This window comes from Talpa occidentalis, unplaced genomic scaffold (genome assembly GCF_014898055.3).
Source record: "Talpa occidentalis isolate TD23 unplaced genomic scaffold, MPIMG_talOcc4v2.1 talOcc4.3, whole genome shotgun sequence".
NCBI classification, from domain to species: Eukaryota; Metazoa; Chordata; class Mammalia; order Eulipotyphla; family Talpidae; genus Talpa; species Talpa occidentalis.
Genome location: NW_023603184.1, coordinates 150,695,253 through 150,719,281, shown reverse-complemented (window position 1 = coordinate 150,719,281; position 24,029 = coordinate 150,695,253). Strand labels below are relative to the sequence as shown.

At 67.1% G+C, this 24,029-nt stretch overlaps 2 protein-coding genes across 4 annotated transcripts in view; one reads left to right on the top strand and one right to left on the bottom strand.

Moving 5' to 3' along the window:
- The window catches only part of ILKAP (ILK associated serine/threonine phosphatase), a 19,094-nt gene extending 7,064 nt beyond the window's left edge, over positions 1 to 12,030 (top strand). For 2 of the 3 annotated variants that reach the window (XM_037524278.1, XM_037524277.1), the window contains exons 4-12: positions 2,401 to 2,520; positions 3,629 to 3,755; positions 5,277 to 5,383; positions 5,697 to 5,790; positions 6,001 to 6,088; positions 7,140 to 7,261; positions 10,710 to 10,829; positions 11,389 to 11,470; positions 11,797 to 12,030. In XM_037524278.1, coding sequence (XP_037380175.1) covers positions 2,401 to 2,520; positions 3,629 to 3,755; positions 5,277 to 5,383; positions 5,697 to 5,790; positions 6,001 to 6,088; positions 7,140 to 7,261; positions 10,710 to 10,829; positions 11,389 to 11,470; positions 11,797 to 11,937 — 1,001 coding nt within the window. In that variant the 3' untranslated portion in view covers positions 11,938 to 12,030. The remainder of the gene's footprint in view (positions 1 to 2,400; positions 2,521 to 3,628; positions 3,756 to 5,276; positions 5,384 to 5,696; positions 5,791 to 6,000; positions 6,089 to 7,139; positions 7,262 to 10,709; positions 10,830 to 11,388; positions 11,471 to 11,796) is intronic. The other variant, XM_037524279.1, reaches the window with a different exon arrangement.
- On the bottom strand, positions 9,949 to 24,029 carry ERFE (erythroferrone). Its single transcript, XM_037522175.2, is given in 13 exon segments — positions 9,949 to 14,597; positions 15,297 to 15,375; positions 15,802 to 15,895; positions 15,966 to 16,074; positions 16,160 to 16,255; positions 16,258 to 16,370; positions 17,041 to 17,106; positions 17,109 to 17,142; positions 17,900 to 18,019; positions 19,139 to 19,192; positions 19,895 to 20,087; positions 21,674 to 21,854; positions 23,930 to 24,029. Coding segments are annotated over 13 exon segments (1,338 nt in total). The 3' UTR covers positions 9,949 to 14,498.

Genomic DNA, 24,029 nt, shown 5'->3' with positions numbered 1-24,029 from the left:
GAAGTGAAATCAGAGTGATGCCAGTTTACAGACTGGGGCAGATCATGTGTGGGAATTTTCTTTTTTTTTTTTTTTTTAAAGAACATGATCTTTATTTCTTTTAAGATTTATTTATTTATACAAGAGCCAGGGTACAAGCCAAAGGTATGGGGGGTGAGAGGATTCACCAGAGGCAGAGTGGGGAGCAGAACAGGCAGACTGACTGAAACACCCTGCTGAGGGGAGCAGCGGGTGAGACAGGAGAGGTCTGCCGCGCCGTGTGGGCTACCCCACGGCCGGCAGGGGTGGAACCAGCACTGCAGAGGCTGCGGACAGCTTCACAGCGCTGCACTCAACCGCCTGCGCCACCAGGGAGGCCCTGCAGGAATTTTCTTGAAAGTCGAGATCTTAGTTATTTTCTAGTCAGCCCTTTGCTCTCAAGATGCCTTTGACTGATTTGCTTTCCTTTTTATCAGGCCTATTAACGTTGGCTCTGCCCGTTCTGGTAAATGTTTGACTTTTTTTTTTTAAGATTTATTTATGCATACAAGAACAGGGGTACAGGCCAGAGTTGTGGGGGTGAAAGGATTCCCCAGAGAGAGCGGGGAGCAGAACAGGCGGATATACTAAAACACTGCTGAGGGGAGCAGCGGGGAGACAGGCGAGGTCTGCTGCACCCTGTAGGTTGCTCCCTGGCTGGGGCTCAAACTCGTGCTGCAGTGGCTGCAGTTAGCTTCATAGGTTGCATCTTAACCCTTTGCACCACCAGGGAGGCCCTGACTTGTCTTTTTATGTCCCAGTTAAGCATAAAGGAATAGAGCGGCTTCCTTTAGGTTATCATATTCAAACTTATTATCCTGTCTCACTAGAACGCACCAGGGTTCCCCTAAGGTGGGGGGCGTGGGGATGCAGGCTGCCTTTTTTTCACAAGCATTTATTTTCTGGCATAAAATCTTTCTTTTGTTGTCAGAGCACATGCTGCTATTCAAGAGCGCTGTTTGGATTATTAGCTCATTACCATAAAGTTGCTGGAATTAGTATTATACTTTTCTTACATAAAAATTGGAAGGTTTTTCGGAGCTGCGGATCCATGCAATCTCATTCATTTTAGCCTAAAACCTTTCCAATAAATACAGTGTTCTTCTTTATTATGGGAATTAATATGTGCAGACAGGCCTTTTAACAAATTTAATAAAAGGACGATTTCAAAGTAGCTACATCTCGGTTAGCCATAGAGCAAAAGACAAGAAAAAACTAGTAACAACTTAGAAGATTCCAGCACCATTATTAGAACGTTTGGCAGCTTTGGTTTATTTTGAATATAGAATCCAGTCTTGCATTTAATATTTTGAATTTCTTGAGAAGTAGGTTCTTCTCAAGCAGGCAAGAACCTTATGAAAATTGACTACATTCTAGGCCAGAAAGTAAGTCCCAGTTAAGAGTGGGTTTCACGGACAGCCCGTGGCCACTGGCTCTCGCGTGACTCAGTCAGAAGTCAGTAACAAAACTTTCATCGTTTCTTGTTTTGCACTTTAAAAGAAAGGGAGGTTTCTCTTCCGTACACGTTGGGAAAACTGGATCACAACCAGTGACAGGGCGGGCGGCTGACATCGGAGGCCACGCACCTGTCGAGGGGCCGGGGCATGTGTGTGAGGGTCACGGTGGGGAGTTGACTCTTTGGGGAGGAGGCGTTTCCTTCCTGTTCCTGTACGCAGAGCTGTCTGCCAGGGAGGACCTGAGGGAGGGGCCCTGTGCTTTGCTACCTCAGTGCAATGCGCTCAGGTCGTGTTTATCGGGCGGCTGGCGGACCAGGAACCAGCCCCGTGCCTTGCACACCTGTCCCCGTCCATCTCCGCCCAGCCCCTGAAGGCCTAGCTGGCCTCCACATTGTGGATGAAGGCGCAGAGGCTGCCGGGCTAACCAGCTTGCCTCAGGGGCACCCCTCTTCTGAGAGGTGGCGTGGGGATTCCAACCTCAAGTGCCCGGTCCTGACCGGGGTACAGGGACCCCCTCTGTGGGAGTGGCCGGCAGCCTCTTCTGCCTTTCAGGACACAACTTCTTAAAGCCTGATATTTACCTCACGTGAGTCTTCTTGGCAGTTGTTCTTGAACTTATTCTTGAACCCGTTCAAGGCAAGGCCATGTCCCGGTGCAGATTGGGGAAGCTTTATAAAGAAGGGCCTGTGGCTGTGAAACCTGTCTGTGCGGGAGCCCAAACACAGACGGGCGTTTTCACTGCTGAGAGGCCTCTGCGGGCTGCCCGTGGGGCCGGAGGAGGCCCGGTCTCAGCCCACGCGCTCCCGCCCTCCGAGCCGGCGCCGCGTCCCGGTCGCCGCCGGCCTGTCTCAGCACTGGGCGGGGGGTCAGGGCGCTCGTGTCCGCGCCTCCAGCTGTGTTCTGCTGGCTTCTGCTTTCCTTCCAGGTTCTCTTGAGACTTCGCTATCCCAGACGGCAAAGAATGAAGGGAAAGGAGCCAAGAGAAAAACCTCCGAAGAAGAGAAGAATGGCAGCGAAGAGCTTGGGGAAAAGAAAGTTTGTAAAGGTTTTCAGACAGTTTGAAAACAAATGTACTAGATCTCCTATTCAGAACCGCCTGAGCGCCCAGCTCCGCTTCCCGGGGCTGCTGCCCCCTTTTCATGCCCGCGGTTAAGGTGCGGGCAGCTTCTCTTGGCGCAAACACTGCCCGGGTTTACCTCTGCTTCCTTCCGCTCTACACTGCGTGCACGTCTCTGGCCCTACCCTCGGGCAGTTGGGAAGCCTGGTCGTCCCCAGGGCCACGGGTCCTGGGCACTTGTTACTCAGCGTCTGTCGCGGTGGGAGGCACAGGACCAGCCGGCCACCTGCCTTCCCGCCTCTGTTGACCACCTGTTGACCAGCACCTGAAACCCCGAGCAGCTCAGCGGCTGTTCCCTAAAGAGCTGGAAAAGCAGCTGGAACTTGCAGCCGGCTCTGTACTTGCCAGAGAGGCTGGGAGGGCACAGAGTATCAGCTAAGGAAAAGCAGTGGCCTCCACGGCCCTGCCGGCCACCTGGCCGAGCGCTGTGGGCACGGCAACAAGGGACAGGCCCCTGGGCTCTGCGGAGAGCGCCCACCCGCAGCCGGCTGGTTCCGGCCTCCAGGCCAGAGCAGCCACCCGTCAGCAGGTGCCCAGTGTCAGAGGGGCTAGGCCTAGTCTGCCCACCAGGCCCACGGGTCTCCACCCGGACGGGGTCCTCACTCCCGTCCTGCTGCAGCTTGAGTCGGCTCCCTCGGCCGCTCCTTCGTCAGCTCTAGCTGCTGGGAGACGTTTCCAGGGAGTCTGATGGGCGTTTGGGGAAACCGCTTACTTGCATTTCTCTAAAGTAGGCATTTACCTGTCGCATTAAAATTATTGGCAAGACTAGACTATCGCTCCTCCCTGGGGTTCAGTCCTCCTCCCTTGGGGAGCTGCACGCCCCGGCCCTGCTGCTCGAGGCCTCTGCTGCCTGCTCTCTCTGCTCTCTGCTGTGCGGCCCGAGGCCGCCTGTCCCGCGTCGGCTCTGGGAGGGCCGGGCCAGCTTGTGTGCGCGCCCACAAGGGCCGCTGAGCGAAGCAGCCGCAGCCCCTCTGCTTGCTCGGCCGGGGCTGCTGGGGAGGGCACAGTTTTGTATTGGCTCCGTTCCTCCCCTCAGCATCCGCAGCCGTCTTTGGTCTGAAAGGCTACGTGGCCGAGCGGAAGGGCGAGCGGGAGGAGATGCAGGACGCCCACGTCATCCTGAACGACATCACGGAGGAGTGCGGCCCCCCGTCCTCCCTCATGTGAGTGTCCACCCCAGCCGGCCGGTGGTGTCAGTCTCTGGGGGTTCCCGGGGGGCTGACACGGGCCGCCAGCCGCCTGTCCCCACTGGTGGTGTCCGCTGACTGGCCGACTCTCCGGCCTCTCCCCAGAGGGCGCGTACCTGGGGTTTCTGCCTGGGGGCCGGGGCGCTGCTGAGGAGCCTCCAGCACACAAGACAGCCCCAGCCGAGGCTCGCAGTCTGCCAAGGTGGCCAGCCCTGCCGGCCGGAAGGTGGCTCCCCACGGGCGGGCCTTCATGCGGCCCTCTCCTCCCAGAGGGAGCAGTGTGGCCACCAGGGAGAGCGAGAGCAGAAATGGCATCAATGGGAAGGAAGATAGAAGTTCCCTGCAAATGTCTGGGAACTAGGATGAGACCAGTGGCTAAGCGCCCAGCGGGGCCTCGGGGTGCTGCGGGGGAGAGCCGGCCGCCTCCAGTCATGAGGAAGGCTGGGCCTGGGCCTGGGCCGGCACTGGCACGGCTCCCACCACTGCTCGGGCGCCGGGCCCCCCACCCCCCACCCCATGCTGAGAGTGAAGCCTGAGGCGGGCTCCAGAGCCGCTAGGCGGCCTTCAGGGCTGGCCCGGCAGCGCTGATGCTTCTGGCGTCCTGCGGTTTAGGTCACGTGGACCTTGTTTTTTTACAACTCGGCGCGTCCCAAGTTAAAACTCGGTGTCCCAGATTGAGGAGGAGATCCAGAAGCGTTAGGGAAACGAGCAGCTCTGCAGAGTACGTCCCTTCCCGTGGGCATTTTGTTCTTTCCTTCTTGGGCGAGTTTATCATCTGCCGTCCTCTGTCTTGTGACTTTTTTTTTTAATAATTTACTTTTTTTTTCCAGTTTTTTTTATGATTTATTTATTTATACAAGCACTGGGGTACAGGCCAGAGGTGCAGGGGTGAGAGGATTCACCAGAGACAGAGCGGGGAACAGAACAGGCAGATAGACCGGAGACACTGCTGAGGGGAGCGGCGGGGAGACAGGAGGGGTCTGCCGTGCTATGTGGGCATCTCCCCGGCCGGCCGGGAATCGAATAGGCGCTGCAGAGGCTGCGGACAGCTCCACAGCGCTGCGCTCAACCCGCTGCACCACCGGGGAGGCCCTGTCTGGTGACTCTTCTGGCAAAACGAGAGGGGGCTGGGGACGGGACAGCTGGGCGGTCTTCAGGTCGGTGTGGCCGGGCGCCTCGCCGGTGTGTTAGGGGTAAAGCTCGTCTGGCTAAGAGAGGAGAAGGTTCTGTGTGTTGGTGTTTCACCAGTGGGAAAGCCGGTGTTAGTTAGCAGAGCCTGATTTTTGAAACGTGAGTTTTCAATGTGTAGTTTTAAAATGCCCCGGAAGTTACTTAAGCGTGTCTCGGTTAACGGCCCGTCTTTCCGTCTGTGGCGAGGTGGCGGGTTCTGACCAGTGGGGCTTCCTCTTAATTACTGTCACCGTTTGAGGTGAAGCCTGGAAGCCTTCGGAGGCGCGGGCTTCTGTGAGGGTCTCGACTCTGACCTCCTCCTTCCAGCACACGGGTTTCCTATTTTGCTGTTTTTGATGGCCATGGAGGAATTCGAGCCTCAAAATTTGCTGCTCAGAATTTGCATCAAAACTTAATCAGGAAATTTCCTAAAGGTGAGACTGGGCGCGCGTCCCTCGCCTCTGGGAACGGGTGCGCTGTCTGGGGCTCTCCCAGTCCGGCCGCGGCGGCTGCAGGAGCAGGGTGGGCCTGGGGCCAGGGCCTGGTGTCTCCGGGAGGGCCCCTGGGGAAGGTGCGTGGGGGTGGGGGATGTCGCCAGGGAGACGCCCAGACTCCGGTGCCCCTCGCACAAGGGAGGGCAGGTGGCCAGTGTGCTCAGGCAGCAGCTGGCAAGGTGGCCAAGCCACAGCGGCGCTGGGGGGCCGCCTTCCCGGTAAGGACGCGCCTCCCCTGTTCCTGCTGCCACAGGCGACGTGGTCAGCGTGGAGAAGACCGTGAAGAGGTGCCTTTTGGACACGTTCAAGCACACGGACGAGGAGTTCCTCAAGCAAGCTTCGAGCCAGTAAGTGGGGCCGCGGGTGGGGGGCGCGCGTGGAGCCCCGCCGCTCCGGCTGCCTGCAGCTCCGGCAGGGCATGAGCCTGTCGCGGTCACCCTGCTCCGCGCGGGAGAAGCGAGCTCTGGGGACCCGGGCGTTTCACAGTGTCCCCCCACCCGTCAGCTCGGCGGCCCAGTGCGGGTGCAGGGGTGACTCTGTCTGGTCTGTTTCCCCAGGAAGCCTGCCTGGAAAGACGGGTCCACGGCCACCTGCGTCCTGGCTGTGGACAACGTTCTGTACATCGCCAACCTGGGAGACAGCAGGGTATGCGCCCGCCCGCTCGGGCAGCTGCGCTGGGGGCCACGCCCCGACGGGCGCCGGCTGCGGGGCTTGCTGCAGCCTGGGGTCTGGGTGGTCACGTGACTGGCGTCTTGTGCTTTACCGCCCTGGCCGTCTGCCCGTCGTCGCCCTGTGTGCGCGCGTCTGCCCGGCGCTGTGGGCCAGAGCCTGGTCGCCCGCACGTGGCATCACAGCCTTGACTTCGTTTCTCTGACCTCAGACGTGGCGGATAAAGGCAGTAGCCCCTGCCCTCAAAGTCATTTCGGTCTCAAAACTGCAAAGCTGCACCTGGGAAGAGCAGGGTGGTGTGGTGTTTGTCCAGCCCAGCGTCCCCGCTGGTGGCACCATGTCCCATCGCCGCCGTGGGGACGCCTTAGCTGGCGGGCAGCTCTCCGGCCCAGCCGGCCCCCGCGGGTGAGCGCCTGCCGCCCTCTGCCAGCACCTCCTGCCCCCTGCTGGCCGCCCTCCCCTCCAGCAGCAGCTTCAGACTTGGAGGGCTCTGCCCCGCCCCACCCTCCTGGGCGGTCATTCCCCTGCCGTGAGGTGGGTCCAGTCCCTGGGGCACGGCAGCAAATGTCCCTGGAGGTCCACCCGGTGGAGTTCGCAGCGTGGACTGTCCCCGATAGGTGGGGGTCAGCCCAGACGGCTTCACAGCAGCCTGAGTAAAACTGCTGAGCGCAGACTGTGTAGTCAGGCGCAGACTCGAGTCCCGGGCCCGCCAAGCGCCTGAGCACAAGGCTTCCCCCGGCCCGGCTTCCTCTGCAGAGACAGTTCACTGAGGCCTGCGCACCGCGTGGCCGGCACGCTAGACTCGGGGGTGGCCACTCTGGGACCTCCCTGCTCTCTGGGAGAGGGTGGCGGCAGCCTGGAGGGGGCACTGGCGGGCTCCTCTCCCTGCGGCTGCTTCTGCAGGCCCTGTGCTGTGTGACGCGGCCCGCTGCTGAGCCTCTGAGCACCTGCTGGTCAGCCAGAGGCTGGCTCAGGCCCTCGTCTTGGTGCCCGAACCTCACCTTTTCTGCTGTTTCCATCCTCCCAGGCCATCCTGTGTCGTTACAACGAGGAGAGCCAGAAGCACACGGCCTTAAGCCTCAGCAGAGAGCATAACCCCACGCAGTACGAGGAGCGCATGAGGATCCAGAAGGCAGGGGGCAACGTCAGGTACGGGCAGGCGGAGCTTTCCCGGCTCTGCTGGCTCCCACGGAGGCGGGTGGAGTTCTGGCCTGGCCAGCAGGGTGAGCGCTGTGTGTCCATGCGGGGCAGGGCGGATGAGGAATGAGCCTCTGCACTTGCAGAGGGAGGGAGCCCAGCCCGGGTTCGGGCACATGCGCAGTGCTCTCTCAGGGCCTCGAGTTGAGCCGGCGGTGGCCCGTGGCCGGGCTCCTGGGCACCCCTCGTGTGGACGGCCGCTCGCTGGGCCGCCCTCTGCCCTGCTGAGGCGCTGCTGGCTGTGTCCTTGCTCACCGCAGCAGATTCTGCCCAAAGTCACCACTGGTGGCATCTGACTGGGTGTTCCTGGTTCACGTCCTAGAGTGGCCTGAGATGTTGCTTCTGCGGGGCCGAGAGAAGCAGCCGCGCACCACTGCCTGGTCCTGGCAGGGTGGCTGTGCCTCTTATTCATCGGGGGTGGGGGGGTGGGGGGGCAGGCTGGGTGTGGCCCGGGACCTCTGCCGCAGGGCAGCCGCTCCTGGGGCGCTCAGGGGCCCCCTGGCGGCAGGAGGACTTTGGTCCCAATTATGGTCTTGGGGGCGGCCCCCAGCACTGCTGTGGCGCTTGCGCCCGGGCGTGGGGGCCTGTGAGCTCTGCGGCTTTTCTGCAGACACTCAGCTTCTGCCTTCTTGCCTGACCCCTTGGGGTGGTGACACCCGGGCATGGCCTGTGCTTCGTCCCAGTCCACCTTGTGCCAGTTCCAGGCCGTGAGTGCTCCCGGGCGCGCCCATCAGGGGAGAGGGTGCCAGCCGGATGTGCAGGCGGGCACGCTCCTCCTGCCTGCGCCGTGGCCCGGTTTCTGCACCGCCACCCCCCACCCCCTTCCTACTAGCAACGTTTTGAATGTGCCAGTGGTCGGCCTTTGCCGGGCTTGTGCTGCGGCGGGCGAGGCTGCGGTACTGGCACGCTCCTTGCACATGGTGCCTGAGGTGGATCCCTGGGTTCCACACAGCCCCCCGCCCCCACCCCCAGAGCGTCTTCACTGCAGACCAGGGTCCCGTTGGCCTCCTGTTCACCTTGAGCACGGGGTGGGGTGCAGACAGGCTCCCCGCACTGGCCGCTGTGTCGGCAGCCCCAGCCTGAGCTTGGCGGCCCCTGTGTGTGACTCAGGCCATGTTTCCATGGTCCTGGATGCGAGGTTGGCACGTGTGCCCACAAACGGGAGGTTGGGCCCACAGGCTTCTTCGGGTTCAGAGCAAACGTTTCTTAGCGGAAATATTTGACGGGAGCTGTTACGCACCTGGTCGTCCCTCACGGCATCGGTGCGCACGGTCTCTGCAGCGAAGCTGACCCAGGGAAAGGACACGCCTGCTGGGAAGCAGTGGGTGGGCTGGGGAGACGGGCCTTGGCGCCTGGGGCCGCCGCGCTTCCTGCCGCCCTCCAGCTAGTGCTCCGCGTCCTCCGGGACCCTCAGGCCTGCTAGAAAGGCTTTCCTCCACGGTGGGGGCCAACCAGCTTCTCCCCGGAAGGAGGCTAGGTGTTTAATTCCGTGCCAGCTTGCAGAGTAAGGGGGCCACCCCTTGGGGTCCGCATCGCCGCAACCACGCCTCCCTGCCCACCTCCCCCCTCCTTGCTCCCTGGTGCAGGGGCTTCCTCTGCTGGCTGCTCTGGTCGGATCAGAGCTGCGGCATCTGTGCTGTGCTGTCACCTCAGATGGGCCTGTGGGTGATGGGCACCGCTCGGGCTGGCCTGCGCCCGTGGATACTCTGCCTTGGCCTTTGAAGCACCTGGTGCTGGGAGGCCGGATCCGGCAAGGGTCAAGCTCACAAACACCACTCAGGCACGAGTTTGTTTATTTATTTTTAAAGATTTATTTATTTATTTATGCAAGCACTGGGTACAGTCAGAAGTGCGGGAGGGTGAGAGAATCCACCAGAGCCAGAGCGGGGAGCAGAGCAGGCAGAAGGACCGAAGGACACTGCTGAGGGGAGCAGCGGGCGGCAGGAGAGGTCTGCGCGCCATGTGGGACCCTCCGGGGATCGAACCAGCGCCGCAGAGGCTTCGGGCAGCTTCACTACCCAGCACTCAACCGCTGCGCCACTGGGGAGGCCCTCTTTTTTTTTTTTTAAAGATTTATTTATGTATGCACGCAAGAGCTGGGGTGCAGGCCAGAGATGCAGGGGTGAGAGGATTCCCCAGGGAACAGAACAGGCAGATGGACCAAAGTACACTGCTGAGGGGAGCAGCAGGGAGGCAGGAGGGGTCTGCTGTGCCATGTGGGTTGCTCCCTGGCCAGCCAGGGATGGAACTCGTGCTGCAGAGGCTGCGGATGCTTCATAGTGCGGCGCTCAACCCCTTGCGCCACCAGGGAGGCCCAGTAAGTCATAGTTTCTGTCACAACTTAAAAACCAAAAAACTCTTTTACGTGGTAAATATCTAAATTAAATAAAAAGCGTGTTTGGGAGAGGCTTTCACGTCTGTCCCCTCATCCTTGTGTGTTGACCCTCTGACAAAACACATCCACGCTTGCGTCTGCGCCCTGTGGGCTCTCCGCGGCGGTGGTGGGGCCGGCTGTTTCCCGCGGGGGGCGTGGTGGGCGCCTGTGTGGGCTTCATCCCGGCCCAGCAAGGACGGTCTCTGGCCCCCAGTCGGGGGGGCACGTGCGGTCCTAGTGGTGCACGGGTGCCGGCCAGGCCAGGCCACTCGCCGGGGCCTCCTGGGTCCGAGAGCCAGGCCCGTGTGCACTCCCAGGCACTGCCAAGTTGAGCGGGTGCTCTCAGGCTGGGGGCCGTGCCAGGTTCCCGGCCTCCCTGGGCCCACGGCATAGACCTGCCGAGCAGAGGCCAGAGGCTCCCCAGAACCAGCGGGTGTGGGGCGGGGCAGCCCTAAGCTGCCTGTGCAGGGCGCTCTGGGGCGCAGGGGCCCTCCAGCCACCTTCGGCTCTGCGTGTTGGCTGCTCTGCTGTGGTCTCCATAACACACCATGCGGCGGCACGGCTGTCTGCGGGGAGGCCGGGCTGCTTCTGGCTGCACGCCGGTGCCCCAGCAAGGACTTCCTGCCACGTGTAGCCACCCGTGCAGTTCTGGGGTTGCCAAACACACCTGCCGGTGGGCGCTCCCAGCTTCCCCAGCAGGGGCTGAGGCTCATTGTGAACGAGGCTGCCCGAGGTCACACCAGGGTGTTCTGGGTCCTCGAAGCCCGGCACTGGCACCCCAGCTGAGCCTGCCGTCGCCCCCACCCCGGGGTGTTGCCCGCACCTGGAAACGGCAGGCAGGTGCGGTGCTGTGCGGAGCACTGGCTCCCTGCACTGCTGGACCCAGCCCAGGCCAAACCCCTGTGCCTCCAGCTGTGGATCGTGGCCCTAGTTGCATCGTTCTCTGCCCCGTTCTCTGCTTTAGCCCCGAGCCCGCGGCCCTGCAGGGGTCTCTGCGGTGACGTCTGCGTGTCCCCCTCATTTCAGGGACGGGCGAGTCTTGGGAGTGCTGGAGGTGTCCCGCTCCATCGGGGACGGGCAGTACAAGCGCTGCGGGGTCACCTCCGTGCCAGACATCAGGCGCTGCCAGCTGACCCCCAACGACAGGTAATCGCCACCTGTGGTCCGGGCCTGTCTCCCGCGAAGCCGGCCTGAGGGCGGGGACAGCTGGTCTCGGTGGTGTTGGGGGGCGGTGTTGTTTTCGGCCTGGTCGGGGAGCGCAGGGGGTGGGGGCTTCCACCCGCTGCTGTGCGTGGGGATGGCCAGGGAGGCGACCCTGATGAGCAGGGGGGGCTTCTGGCAGAGGGGGCGCCGGGCTCTGTTCAGGCGGGGCAGACGAGGGCCTGAGTCTGCTGCTCGGTGCACAGGACGCTGAGGTCCCCTTAGGTCAGACCATCGCGGAGGGTTTTGTTTTTTCTTTTTTAAGATTTATTTATTTATGCTACAAGAGCTGGGGTGCAGGCCAGAGGTGCGGGGTGAGAGGACTCCCCAGAGCACAGTGGGGAGCAGAACAGGCAGATCCGCTGAAATCCACTGCTGAGGGGGCAGCGGGGCACAGAGTCTGCTGCGCCCTGTGGGTCAGCCTCGCACATGCACAGGTGTGTCCCATCAGGCCGTTCGGCCGGGTCCGCCGCTGAGCCGCTTGTGTTCTGGCCCCACACTGCAGGTTCATCTTGCTGGCCTGTGATGGGCTCTTCAAGGTCTTCACCCCAGAAGAAGCTGTGAACTTCATCCTCTCCTGCCTGGAGGTGAGACGGCTGCCGGGGATGCCCGTTCCAGCTCGCCTGGGTCTCAACGAGGCAGTCCTGCCACCTTCCCTTGTGCCCGGGGGTGTGGGTGGGCAGCCCCTGTGCCCCCCAGGTGCTGGCCAGGCCAGGCCACTTGCCGGGGCCTCTTGGGTCCGAGAGCCAGGCCTGTGTGCACTCCCGGGCACTGCCAGGTTGAGCAGGTGCCCGCAGGCCGGGGCCGTGCCAGGTTCCCGGCCTCCCTGGGCCCATGGCATAGACCTGGGGACTGTTGCGGGGCAGGCGGGCTGGGGCTGCGTGCCTGCTCACCGCACTGTCCTGCCCTCCAGGACGAGAAGATCCAGAGCCGGGAGGGGAAACCGGCCATCGATGCCCGCTACGAGGCTGCCTGCAACAGGCTGGCCAGCAAGGCGGTGCAGCGGGGCTCCGCCGACAACGTCACGGTGATGCTGGTGCGGGTCGGGCGCTGAGGGGCGGAGCCGGCGCAGGAGTGAGTGCCCAGCACGTCCGCTCTGCGCGCCCTGGGCTCCGGTGTAAATAAAGGGTTTTCTTTTTTCTAGTCCTTTTGCCTTACTGCACTTAGCGCCTCTCTTGGCCTGCAGAGGCCGTGTTTGCGGGGGCTGTGCAGAGCCCGTCCTGGTTAGAGGCCTGGCTTGGGAGTGCAGCCTGCGCGTGGCCTGCAGTGTCGCCCTCTGGAGCGCACGCACCGCTGCTGCCCTGCGGGGACCTGCGCAGCCAGATGGGCCGGGCCGGAGCCGACGGCTGCGCTCTGGTGTCCTTCCCTCCCAGAAGGGCCTGGCCCTGTGGTTGTGTAACGAGCCACCGACCGGCACGTGGTCCCCTGCAGGTGCCACTGGACACACTGTGCCTCTAGCGCTGTGCGTCTGGCCCACCCTCAGAACAGCTGGACCTCGCGTTCTGATTCCACGCACCCGGGGTGCAAGTGGCCGAGGCTGTGGGGAGAACCACGGTTCTGGGTTTCAGCCCTGGCTCCCGGGTGTCACGTGAGACCGTGGGAGCAGCTGGGCTGCTGTTCAGCATGGCCTCCGGGCCGGCTCGCACTGGGGCTGTGCGTGAAGGGCTGCATGGAGCAGGCGCTTTTCTGTTCGAGGGAGAAAAGCAGGCCAGCTCCCCACAGCACCCCTGAAAGTGCCCCCAGGCTCCTGGGAGATGGTGCTCCCCACCTCGCCAGCTAGTCTTGGGGAAGCAGCTCCTGGCTGTGTGATGTCCTGCGATGATGTAAGAGTCTAGAAATTTGCCTTGAAGAAGCTGCTTGGGTGTTTGCTGGACCTGCCCAGGGTCTTAGCGCCTGTCACCTCGGCTAGCGGGCTGGCCCCTCAGCGGTCCCTGGGAGGGGCTGTCCCACACGCCAGCCCCCCAGCAGAGCTGCTTCTGTTTCTGGGGTCTGACTGCACAGGGAGGCACCTCTGAGAAAAGCACGCAGCGCCGCAGAGGCGGAGGCCAGGACAGCCGAGCCCGCGGACAGCTTCCTCCAGCAAGCCAGGCCTTGGTCTGTGACACCCCCCGAGTCCCCCAGTGCCACTGTCCCAGAGCGGGCGGCCTTGGCTCGGGGGGCAGCGTCCCTGGGAGCCCCCATCTGAGTCATGGGGTCTGAGGTCCCCAGGGGCTGGCCGCCACCCCACCCCACCTCTCCTTCACACCGTCCTGAGCCCGGCCCAGTGGTTAGGAGTTTCCCAGCTCTGCCCTTTTTATTGTCACAACTTGTACAGTCACCGCGCGCGATTCTCCCCGTCACATAACTACATCCCGCCCGGCCAGGTACAATAAATATGTCGCAACCGCTACATAATACTTAGGACGGGGGAATGGGAGGTCTGCGGCTGTTCCAGGGTAAAAGATAACTTCCGTGAGGCACCTCGGCCCCCCAGATACACAGGGCGCTCCCCAGGCCCACCCTCATCGGGAGCCCGGGCAGGCAGGGCGCAGCCAGCCCACACTTCCCGCCGGGGGGGGGCCAGGCCTACTGAGAATGGGCGCCGGACCTGGCCAGGGCACGAGGGGCCGCCTGGAGGGAGGTGCTGACCTGCCTGTGGGGCGAGGGCCGCTTCCTGAAGCAGGGGGGGCTGCCCTGCGTGTGGCGTGGGGGTCGGGCGAAATCCCTGCTAGAGGGACCACTGCTCTGGGGTAGACCTGTCCCCCGGAGACGTGTGTGCAGGCTGACACCCCAGCTCCCGGGGGCCCCTGCCCTCCCGAGACCAGCTCCTGCTCTGCACCGGCCAAGCTGGGGGCCGCCATCCCCCAGGAGAAGAGGCTCTGGAGAGCCCAGGGCTGGCGGGGCCGCCGGGCAGGGGTGGGCGTCAGGAGCTGGCCTGTCGTGGGGCGCCCCTGACCATCTGTGCAGATGGGTGGGCAGGGCCGGCTGCCTGTGCGCTGCAGGGATGTTCTAGGTCTTCCATCTGACGGGTGGGCCCTGGGGTGGGGGGGGGAAGGGCCGGTGCCACAGAGAGCACCCCCACCCGGAACTGCGGATGAACTTGAGCATCAACACTCGGGAGGCTCCTGGAAGCCGGCCTAGGTTCCCCCGCTGTCCTTGGGCCGGCCCGAGGCATAGCTGGAGGAGGAGCAGGCAGGACGTGGGCCGTGGCAGCTTCGCTCTATCAAGCCCGCCTGGCCTTGAGGCTCAGCCCCCTCGGGGTGCCCCTCCCCCATGCACTGGGCCCTCAGTGGGATGTTCCCCCCGCCCAGTGGGCTGGCGCCCCAGTGGTCAGTCACAGGAACACTAGGCTGGGCCCCAGAGAGCAGAGAGCAGCTGAGGCCGGCCAGGTAAGCAGCCCAGTGGGGCCTGGAGGCCTGACTTGGCAAGGGCCCTACCGCCCCCCACTAGGCAGCCTCCCCGACAACGTCCAGCAGGTGCCCCCAGGGTTGGCGTCCTGAAGCCGCTTCTGGCTGTGGGGCTGCCCGTGGTGGCCAGGTTGGGCAGCTCCACTGGCTTCTTCCTGCATGTGGCCTGTCCCTCCAGTGCTGCCCGGAGCTCGCTTCCCCGGCAGCGAGACCAAGGCCTGGTGGCCACTCACACGCCCAGGAGGACGGCGCTGAAGTGGGAGCCGCCGCGCACGGTGAGCGAGGAGCCGCTGGCGTTGTCCAGGAAGATGGAGGCGTACTGGCCGGTCTGCAGGCAGGGAGCCAGGGCGTGGCGGCCTCACCCCCAAAGCCGCACCCCTGTCTCCCAGCCCCCTCCCCCCGGGGACGGCTCCCTACAGCCCCTGAGTGGGGAGACCCCCTGCGCAGGGCCCGGTCGGGGCCCCAGGGTGGAGCAGGCTTCTGGGCCTGGGCTAGAAACGCTCCTTCCCCAGCCCTGCCCCGCCTCCGGCAGATACCCTGGCCAGTACTCAGGCCTGGCTGGTCAGCGCTCCCTGGGCACCCCAGAATGCAGAATCTTTCTAAAGACCCAGATGGGCAGCGTGACCTTGGCGTCACACAGCAGGTGATGCCAGGCCTCCAGTGACCGCCGCGGAGCCGGGGGCCAGTTGGCCTGGGAGCCCTGAGCGCTGAGCCCAGCCCCTGGCGGGGAGAGCAGGCAGCGGCGGCACCCCAGCATCGCCAGGTGAGTAGGGGGCTGACGCCGCGCCCAGAGCGGCCGCATGGTCGTGCCACGGAGCGGCGGGGTCCATGCTGCAGGTCAGGGCGCTTCCTAGGAAACCCCACTGTGACCCGAATTTCTCACCACTTGCCCAGTGCCCGCGCGCTGGAGAGGCGGTCACTTAGGGTTTTGTGTAGGAAGCAGTATCCCCCCTCCCCGGCGCCCCGGCCCGCCCCGGCTGAGTCTGAGGGCCGCCCAGCGCCCTCCCCGCCCAGGCGCCCCACACACCTGCAGGTACAGGACGCCGCTGGCCGAGAGGGTGAAGAGCTCGCCGCTGCTCTCCAGGCCCACGGCCGCCTCCAGAGCACTGCCAAGGGCAGGACAGGCTGCGCCCACTGCAGCAGCTCCCCACCCGCTCCCACGCACCCTCGCAGCCCGCGTGGCCCACAGGGTGCCGGGCAAAGCCTGCGGGCCCAGCGCTGGGGGAGCTGAGCGCAGGCCTGTCTGCCGGGAGGGGTCCCGGCCGGCGCGAGGCCCGCGGGGCCGGGCTCGGAGCCTGTTTCCTGCAGGCTGGCGCAGGGCAGCCTGAGGGCGCTCCCCGGGCGGGGGCGGACCGGCGGGCGCGGAGAGCTCCCGAGGCCTCCGAGGGCGCCTGGGGCGGGTCCTCCGGGAAGGGCCGGCCTGGAGCCTGCGGGGCGGGGCGGGGCGCGCCGGTGCCCCCGGGGCCCGGGCAGGACCGCGAGGAGGGGCCGCCGGGGCGCCCGGGGCCGGGGCCGGGGCGGGGCGCACTCACGCGTGGCTCCGGCAGCGGGACTGGATGCAGATGAGCAGGCGCAGGCGGTCCCGGGGGCGCGCGGGGCCCCGGCGGCGGGGCGGCTCCCCGAGCTCTGCGCGGGAGGCGGGGCGCGGTCAGGGCCGGCGCGCGTCGGGCCCCCCCAGCCCGGGCGCGGGCCTCACCCACGTGCAGCGAGGCGGCGAGCGCGTAGAAGCCCGCGACGGGCGCCGAGTAGCGGCCGCTGGTCAGGTCCAGGCCCGGGCCGCGGCGGAAGGCGCCCTGGGCGTCGGGCTGGGGGCCGGGGCGGTCACCGGTCACCGGGGCCGAGCGGTCACGGGGCCCCCGCCCCCCGCCGCCCGCCGCCCGCCGGCCTCACCAGGTAGAAGGCGCCCAGCTCGTGCAGCGCGCGCCGCTCCACCGACGCGTCCCGGCGCAGGCGGCAGAGGAAGGCGGCCTCGACGCGCCGCGGGCCCCCGGGGGCCGGGGGCCGGGGGCCGGGGGGGCCAGCAGCGCCGGCCCGCGCCCCGCCTCGAGGGCCTCCCGGGCGGCGGCCGGGCCCGGGGCGCGCTCGCGCTGCCGCACCGCGCCTGGCACAGAGGAGCCGTGGCCGCGCGCCCCGCCCGCCGCCCCCAGCCCGGCCCAGCGCCCCGTCCTGGGGCCCCGCGCGGGTCGCCGGGACTCTCGGGGCCCAAGCCCAAGGCCGAGCCCCGCGACACCCAGTCCTGCACCAGCGCCCCCGCCCCCCGGCCCCTCCACACGCTCATGGCAGCAGCCCTGGCCCGCGAGCCAGCCTGTCATTTGGGGAAGATCGGCCGTGGCTACGCTGGGCGCAGCCCGGGCCTTCGGGGCGTAGGTGGTGTCAGCACAGTGACCGCGAGGCCGGGGGCGCCCGGGGTCATCACACATTAGCTGAGGTCAGCAGCCCAGGGCCGCCGGCCAGCCGTACCCACCCCCTGCTGTGCCACGCCGGAGGAGGCAGGCGCCGGGGTGGGGGGCACTATGGGGGTGTTGGTGTAACTGGGGTGAGCCTCATCTCCAGGGTGTCCTCATGGCAGTCAGAGGAGCCTTCGGGGAGCTCCTGACTCCCGGCTGGGGCGTGGGTGCTGGTCCTGGAGCTCCTTCTGGACCTCGAGTGGCCAAGTCCACCTTCCCAGTCCACTGCACCCCTCCCAGCCCCAGCCATGGCCCTGGTCGGCTGGGCAGGCCTCCTTGGGCGCTGCGCACTTGGGGGTGTGCCAAGCGGGGGCAGATCCCTACCTTGCAGCAGCAGCTTGAACTCCTTCAGCAGGACCTCCATGGGGATGATGGGGCCCGGGGGCCCGGGGGCCCGGGGGGCCCTGGGGGCCCTGGCAGGCCAAGCTGGACGGGAATCCGCACAGTGAGGACACTTCTGCAGGCAGGCCAGTGCCAGCTGCACCCTCTTTGACTCTTGCACTAAGGTGAGAGGGGCTCCCCTTCACCTCCAGGGGGGAGGCCAGCCGCCAGGGCCTCAGACTCCTCAGATGGACTCTCCTGGGTCTCCAGGGGCCGGAGGTCAGCCCTTGCGGTGAACTCACCCCAACCTCATGCAGAAGGCCCCGCCTTGACCCACCGCTCCCCCCCAGAGGACACGGTGCTTTCTTTGGGCTCGCGGCAAGAGAGCTGTGGGGACCAGGGCCCTGGCCAGGCCCAAGGCTGCAAGTGGTCACCCCACCGCCTCCACGCCCCATGTTCCCTGCCCACTGGGGAGCAGGTCAGTGGCCCACTCAGGCTGCTGCAGGCCCCTGCAGCCTGGCTCCTGAGTGTACTCCCACGCAGTTATGCAGAGGCAAGACAAAGTGGGGAGCAACGGGCTGCCTGGCACTCTAGGGGTGCAGGACAAGTGGAGAGAACAGCCAGCCCCCAAGCTCAGGGCTGCCTGGGCCCCCAGCTTGGCATTTTCTGTGACCTCCGGCCCCCGGCGGAGGGCGAGGGTCTGCGGGAGATGCTCAGGCTATGCAGGGGCGGGGCCTGGCCGGGGCGGGCGCTGAGGCTGGGGCCCAGGGGAGCTTGCAGGTGCAGGCCCTCGCTCAGATCCCCCCAGGCACACGCGAAGGGGGACCCCCCCCCCCGCACACCCCCCCTGCTCTCTGCTCACCTTGAGCTTCTTGGCCCTGCCTCTGCCCGCCGTCTTGCCATTGGCGCCCTTGTTGCTCTGCCTGACGAAGAGCATCCAGGCGTCCCGGGGGTCGACGCGCGCTCGCTGGGCGCTGGGCTCCTGGAACACAGGCCACGGCGGTCACGGCACATGGCCGGCCTCGGCGCCCCCGGCCCCGGCTCTCACACAGGTGTCCTGGCGCTCGGCGGCGAGCCCTGGGAGCGGCTGCACCTGCCGGGAAGGGCCTGGGCAGAGGAAGTGGGGGCGAGGCCGCGGCTGGGCCACCGGGCCTCTCCAACCCGCTGCGCCGGAGCCCCGTGAGCACCCTCCAGGGAGTCACCAGGACCCACAGGGGCTCAGGATTATTGGGGACCCCAGGGCTGCCAGCGGCGTACAGGCCGGCCGGGCACAGAGTTGCCCCAGCTCCGGTCCCTCGTGGGGACTGAGCTGCTCCTCTCAGGGCTCCTAGGAAGCCTGGCCCACGCAAGGGCACTGCCAGTTCCAGAAATGCCCACTCCCCTGCCCGCTCCCCATCCTGCCCCCACCGAGGGCAGTCCCGGGGCACCGTGCGGGCAGAGGCCTCTGGCCCACTGGGCTTGGATTCCTGGGCTCCCGGCCAGGCTGCCAGCGGGAAAGGAGGCTTGGCTGAGGCTGTGGGCGCCGGGGGGCTGCGGGAAGCCTGGAGCTCAGCTCAGCCTGGTGGTCCTGCCCTCCTGGGGGCCCCCAGACACCCGCGGGCCTGGGGCCTCCCCCACCGTGCGCTGTGGGGCAGGGGCGTCCCCTCTGGCAAGAAACTGGGATCCACGGGAGACAGGCCTGCAGTGTCCCGGCCCTGTCCGGGCACCCCCACATCTCCCTGGGCAACGGGCCCTGCTCCCCACTGCCGGGGCCCTGCTCCCCCCCTCCGGCCTCGGCTGCGGGGCGGGGAGAGGCGCTCAGGCCCAGCTGGCGGCGCCCCGCGGGACAGGAGCCCCCCGCCCCGGCCGCCGGCTGGGAGGGCGGCTCGGCGCAGCCCAGGGCAGGCGCGGGGTGGGGGCCCGGGGACCCGAGCAGGGCGCGCGGCGCCTCCCGCCGGCCCCTCACCCCGCGGAGCGACCCCGCGCGCGGGTCCCGTCAGGGCGCCCCGGCCCCAGCGCCCGCCGGCGGAGGCGCCTCGGTCTCTCCAGGGGCGCTGCGGGGGGCGGGGCGGCCGGGCCGCGTCTCCCCGCCCCGGCCCTCCCGTCGGGCGGCGCCTCTCACCGGCGGGCGGGCGGCGGGGCCCGCGGGCAGCGCGTTCCGGGGCGGCGCGCGGGGCTCGGGGGCGGCCGGGCGGGCGGCGGCGGCCAGCAGCCCCGCGCAGGCGAGCAGCAGGCGGGCGCGGGCCATGGGGCGGCGGCGGCGCGGCGGGCGGGCGGCGGGCGGCCCTTATGGGCGCAGAACCCCGCCCCGCGCCCCCTGCCGGCGCGCCCCGCCGCTTGGGGGGGGAGAGGGGCGCGCCCTGCCGCGGGGGGGGGGGGGGCGCGGGGGGAGGGGACGGCCGCGGCAGGGGTGCGAGGGGAGGAGGCGCACGGCCAGGGCGCGGGGAGGGGCCGCGCGGGAGCGCCCCGTCCAGCCCCCCGTCCAGCGCCCCGTCCAGCGCCCCGTCCAGCTCCCGGCCCGCCCCGCCCCGGGCGCCCGCAGCCTCCCTCCTGGCCACACCCGGAGGCGCATCCCGCCCCTTCCCCTGGTCCCTGCCCTGCCCCGCTCTGCCGGCCCCAGGCCCCTCCCCGGGAGCTCCAGGCTCCCCACACGGCCCAGCCAGTGGAGCGGAGCCCCCTCCCTCCCCAGCAGAGCCCGCTGGGAGGTGGGGGTGACAGGGTGTCTGGGGTGCACTGAGCAGGCCCTTCCCCACCCCGGGGCACCTGCAGGCCAGGGCCGGGAGTGCCCCCCACTGAGAAGGTGCCACCGCCCTGCACAGACGGGACCCTCAGGAGGCCACACCTGCCCACCGCCAGGGTCCAGTCCGCCTCTGCCCACCGGGTCGGTGCAGGCGCCGGGCTGGACAGTGTGAGGGGAGCCGAAGGCCCGGCCCCTGGCCCCTCGCGGAAGTGCCAGCTCTCCTCCGGGTGCCGGCCCCCTCCGGCTGGAAGCAGTGGCCCCAGGGGGGCACTTGTGCTTGTCTTTGGGGGGTGAAAAGACTCCTGGAATGCGCTTCCCCAGGGCCCCCGTGCTGAGAGGGGGGCAGCCCTGGTCCTCTCTCTCAGAGGGGCACCACCACCCAAAGGGGGTTCCAGGTCGGGGAGGCACCACCTCCCCCAGCAGGGGCAGTGTGCAGGGCCACCCTCCTGGGAGCTCACTGGCACCCCCTGGTCCCCCGGACCACGCAGGCCCCTCCCAGCAGGGACTGTGGGGAGCTGTGCCCGCACCCACTGAGCCCGGGGCACCCGCTTTTCCTCCAGGAGGCCCAGGGGGGTGCTTATGTCTTCGGGGGAAGTGTTTAAAGACAGATCAGTTGCCTGCAGGGGCAGCGTGTCCACAGCTCACTCGGGGGGTCTTTCCATGGTGAACAGAGCTGGTGCAGAGGAGGGGTCCGGTGGGGAGAGGCCCCCTGAGCGGCAGGCTCTCCCAGCCCCCCGGGAAGCCTGGCGTGAGCGCTGGCCCGCCCGCCTGCCAGCACACCCTCGTGGCCCACACCCTCGTGGCCCACCTCCTGCCTGCAGGAGAGGCGGCGCTGGGGAGCCTGCGGGGGGCTCTGGGCTCTCTGCCCTGGTCCCATGAGCACTGCCGGGAGCCGGGCTCGGGACGGCCCCGTGCGGGTGGGCTCAGGGCTGTCTTCGGCGACCCTTGACCTGTGCGATGCTCCCGCCACTGCTTTCTGCGGGAAGGCGAGCGGCCGGCCACCCTGCGCCTCCCACCTGCGCCTCTGTGGTGGCGCCTCGGGCCGGCACAGCACACAGGCGCCCCCGCGGCTCCTGCGCAGGCTGCGTCCGCGCCCAGAGCTGTGGCGGCCGAGACACTCGGCCCGGCTGGGGCACAGCCAGGCCCTCCCGCCGCCCGAGGTTGCTCCCCGACCCTGGGCTTTCCCGCGTGTGGGACCCTGTGTGGGTGTGGCTGAGGGAAGCCTGGGACACACGTTCACCGGCCACTCTGGAAGGCGGGGGCTTGTCCCCGGATCCCCCCTTGGGTAGGAAGGCCCTGGGGAGTCCTGACGTGGTGGGAGGACAGGGGCTCACGGGCCCTGTCCCTGAGGGTGGCCAGCCCCTCCCCACTCCCGGAGCCTTGAGGACTCCCCTTGGGCTGTAGGGGAGCGGTGGGCCTGGTGGCCTCTCGGCTCCCTGAGGGTGAGGGGCCTGGCCGAGGTTGTGAGCACTGTGCCATGCACGTGCAGGGCTGGAGCCCTGGACAGTCCAGCAGGTCAGGCCCTTGCCTGGCCATCTGGGTGGAGGCCAGATGAGGCTTTGTAGGAGGTACGTCCAGGGCCCGGGCCTCAGCCCTCCGAGCCTGCTTGCTGGCTGGTCCCGGGGGCAGCAGCGGGCAGCCCGTGTCCACGCCTGGAGCCCCGCCCCCAGGTGTGAGCAGACTCGGCCAAGGCCAGGGGCAGGTGGCCGTGGTGCTCACGCCCAGCAGGAGGCCAGGCTGCGGGGCCCCAGGACGGGTGGCGCCTGGACCCTGCCCTCCGGGGCGTGAGCTCCGGGCCTGACCTGCACCCCGGCAGGGGACCTCGGGCTCGGTCACCTTTGGGCACGTGCGTGGACGGAGGGACCCGACTCAGGGACTTGATCCTTGGGGTGTGGGCGTGACATCACCCCCCCTCACCGTGGGTCCTGCCTGCCTGGAGCCCGTGTCGAGGACGGGGCTGTTGCCATGTGAAAGCCGTTATTTTCCCAAACAGCCGACAGCCTGGTGAGGTCATGGGCCGGCCCCGGCACCCGGATCAAATCGTTCCTGGTGCTGCCGAGCGTCCTGGAGCTCTGCCGGGGATGACCTAAGCCTGGCCCTGGCAGGAGGGTACGGACTGGGCTGAGCCGGCAGGTGGGGCTCCCTGCCTGTTTCTGGGTCATATTTCAAAAACATCCTCCACTCAGAAAAGGGGGAGCTGAGCGGAGCGACACCCAGGTGAGGGCCCCCCCGGAACAGGCTGAGAGCGCCGGAGCCCCTCCCCGCAGCTCCCGCCCGGGGACTCAGGAGTGGGGTGGCGGCCGACCTCACGCCCCAGGGTGGAGGGACGATTTGGGGTCACAGCAGGGCCCCCCCACATGCTCCAGGGGCCGCCCCACGTGCCTCCAGCCTGGCTGACATCCGATTCCCGATCCTCGTTCTTGGCCCAAACGGCCGGGCCCTGATGGCTCAAGCTGTTCCCACCCCTCCCTCCAGAGGAGGGGCCTTCCCGGTGAGGTCATGGGAACGAACGCTCCCGGACCCGAAAACAACGGGAGCCCGAGGTCAGCTTGTGTGGCCTCCGCAGCGTGGCCTCCTCTGGCCAGGCCCGCCGGGCTCACGACGTCATCTCATGGCCCGATCCCGGGACCGTGGCCCAGATGAGGACACTGAGGCCGGCGCCTCGGGACGGCCGGGCCACGGAGCACCTGACACAGCCAGGTGCAGCCTCCACGGCTCGGGGTACCCCCAAACTCACTTCAACCCCGCGAACACTAGCTGAGCCCCTGGTGCAGGCCGGGGCAGGGTGGGGGGCCGGGGTTAGGCTGTGACTCTGCGGGTATGACCCGGACGAGGTTCCCCTTTCTATTTGCGCTTCTCGGCAGCCGCCCCCGTTCCTTCCTGCTGGTTGTCTCGTGGTCTCGATGGCGCCATGGCAGGCAAGAGCCCAGGGCCGCCGGTGGGTGGTGCAGGGAGAGGCCCGTGGCTCCTTGCCGCCCTGCTGTCCCGGCGTCTCAGCGCCCCCCAGGCCTGCGGGGGAGGCAGTGCACCTGGCCGAGACCAGCGCCTGGCGGGTGGGGGGGCCTTGTGGGGCTCCCTGGTTCTAACCTCCTTTTTTAGGGGACCAGCCCCAAGCTGTCTCACAAGCCAGGGTTTCCTCAGGGGCTTTGACAGGGAGGAGCACAGACGTCCTGGTGTGAACTCGGGACACTCCCGAGCGCTTGGCCCCATGCCCGCCCGGTGCCCGCCCGCCCTCCGGCCCCTGGGCTGGTGCTGGGGGCATCCATGGGCTCTTTCCCTGATGCTGCTGGGTTGGCCAGCGGGAGGCGCTCTCCGGAGGCTGGGGGCGTCTGCTCCGGCGCGTTGTCCCTGGTGGCCCGGGGACGTGGCACTGCCCCTGTGGAAAGTCTGTAGTCTCTCCCGTGGCCTATTTTCGGGGTGTCTCTTTCCTCCGATAATGGAGAGAACGGTGCCTGCAGGCACCGTTATCTCTGCACGGGCAGCTGGGCTGAGGCGGGGAGGGGCTGTTGGCGTCCACGTTTGGGGAACAGACCCCGGAGTGGATTGCTCCCCCAGCCCGGGAACCGCCCCCTCGTGGCCATGAGGGTCAGCAGAAGGCAGGCCTTATGCCGGCACATGGCCTCCACCGCCCGCCTGTGAGCTAGTTAGAGCATCTGACACGGAGGCCGTAGGTTGAATCAGCACTTGGCCGAGTGCCTTTAAGAATTGTCTAGAAACATCTCACGTTGTCATACAGAAAGAGCCAGGGATCCGGACTCCTCCGCCTGGTTCCCCCCTCTGCCCGCTCCGGGGTCTGTAGGAGCGTCCGGGCAGTACCGGGCAGGAGCTGGCTCCCCAGGCCCACCCTGCGTCCCGGCTCCTGGTGAAAGTGTGGCCAAGGCAGGGTCGCCCCTTCCAGAGGCCCTCGCTGCCCCCAGGTTCACAGCACGGGCCGCGTGCAGGAGCGAGGCAGGGGCACTGAGCTGGCACCGGGGGCTTGCCCTGAGCCCCCCACCCTGAAGCTCCCCATGTGCTGGCAGGATGGTCCTTCGGGCGTCCCCTTGCCCCAAAGCCTCAGGAGACAAGCTGCCGGGACACCCGAGAGCCAGCCAGACATGCTGCAGGAGGCCCGTCTCGAGGTCCTTCTGCCGGGCCTGTCACTCCGGGGGTGCTCGGAAGCAAACTGCCCCCCACCGCTTCCAGGGCCCGTGTGGGTGCTGCCAGGGGGTGACAAGGAGGTGGGAGAGGTGAGCGAGGCCTCCTCTTCTGGCCTGGGAGTAGAGGCCGTGGCCAT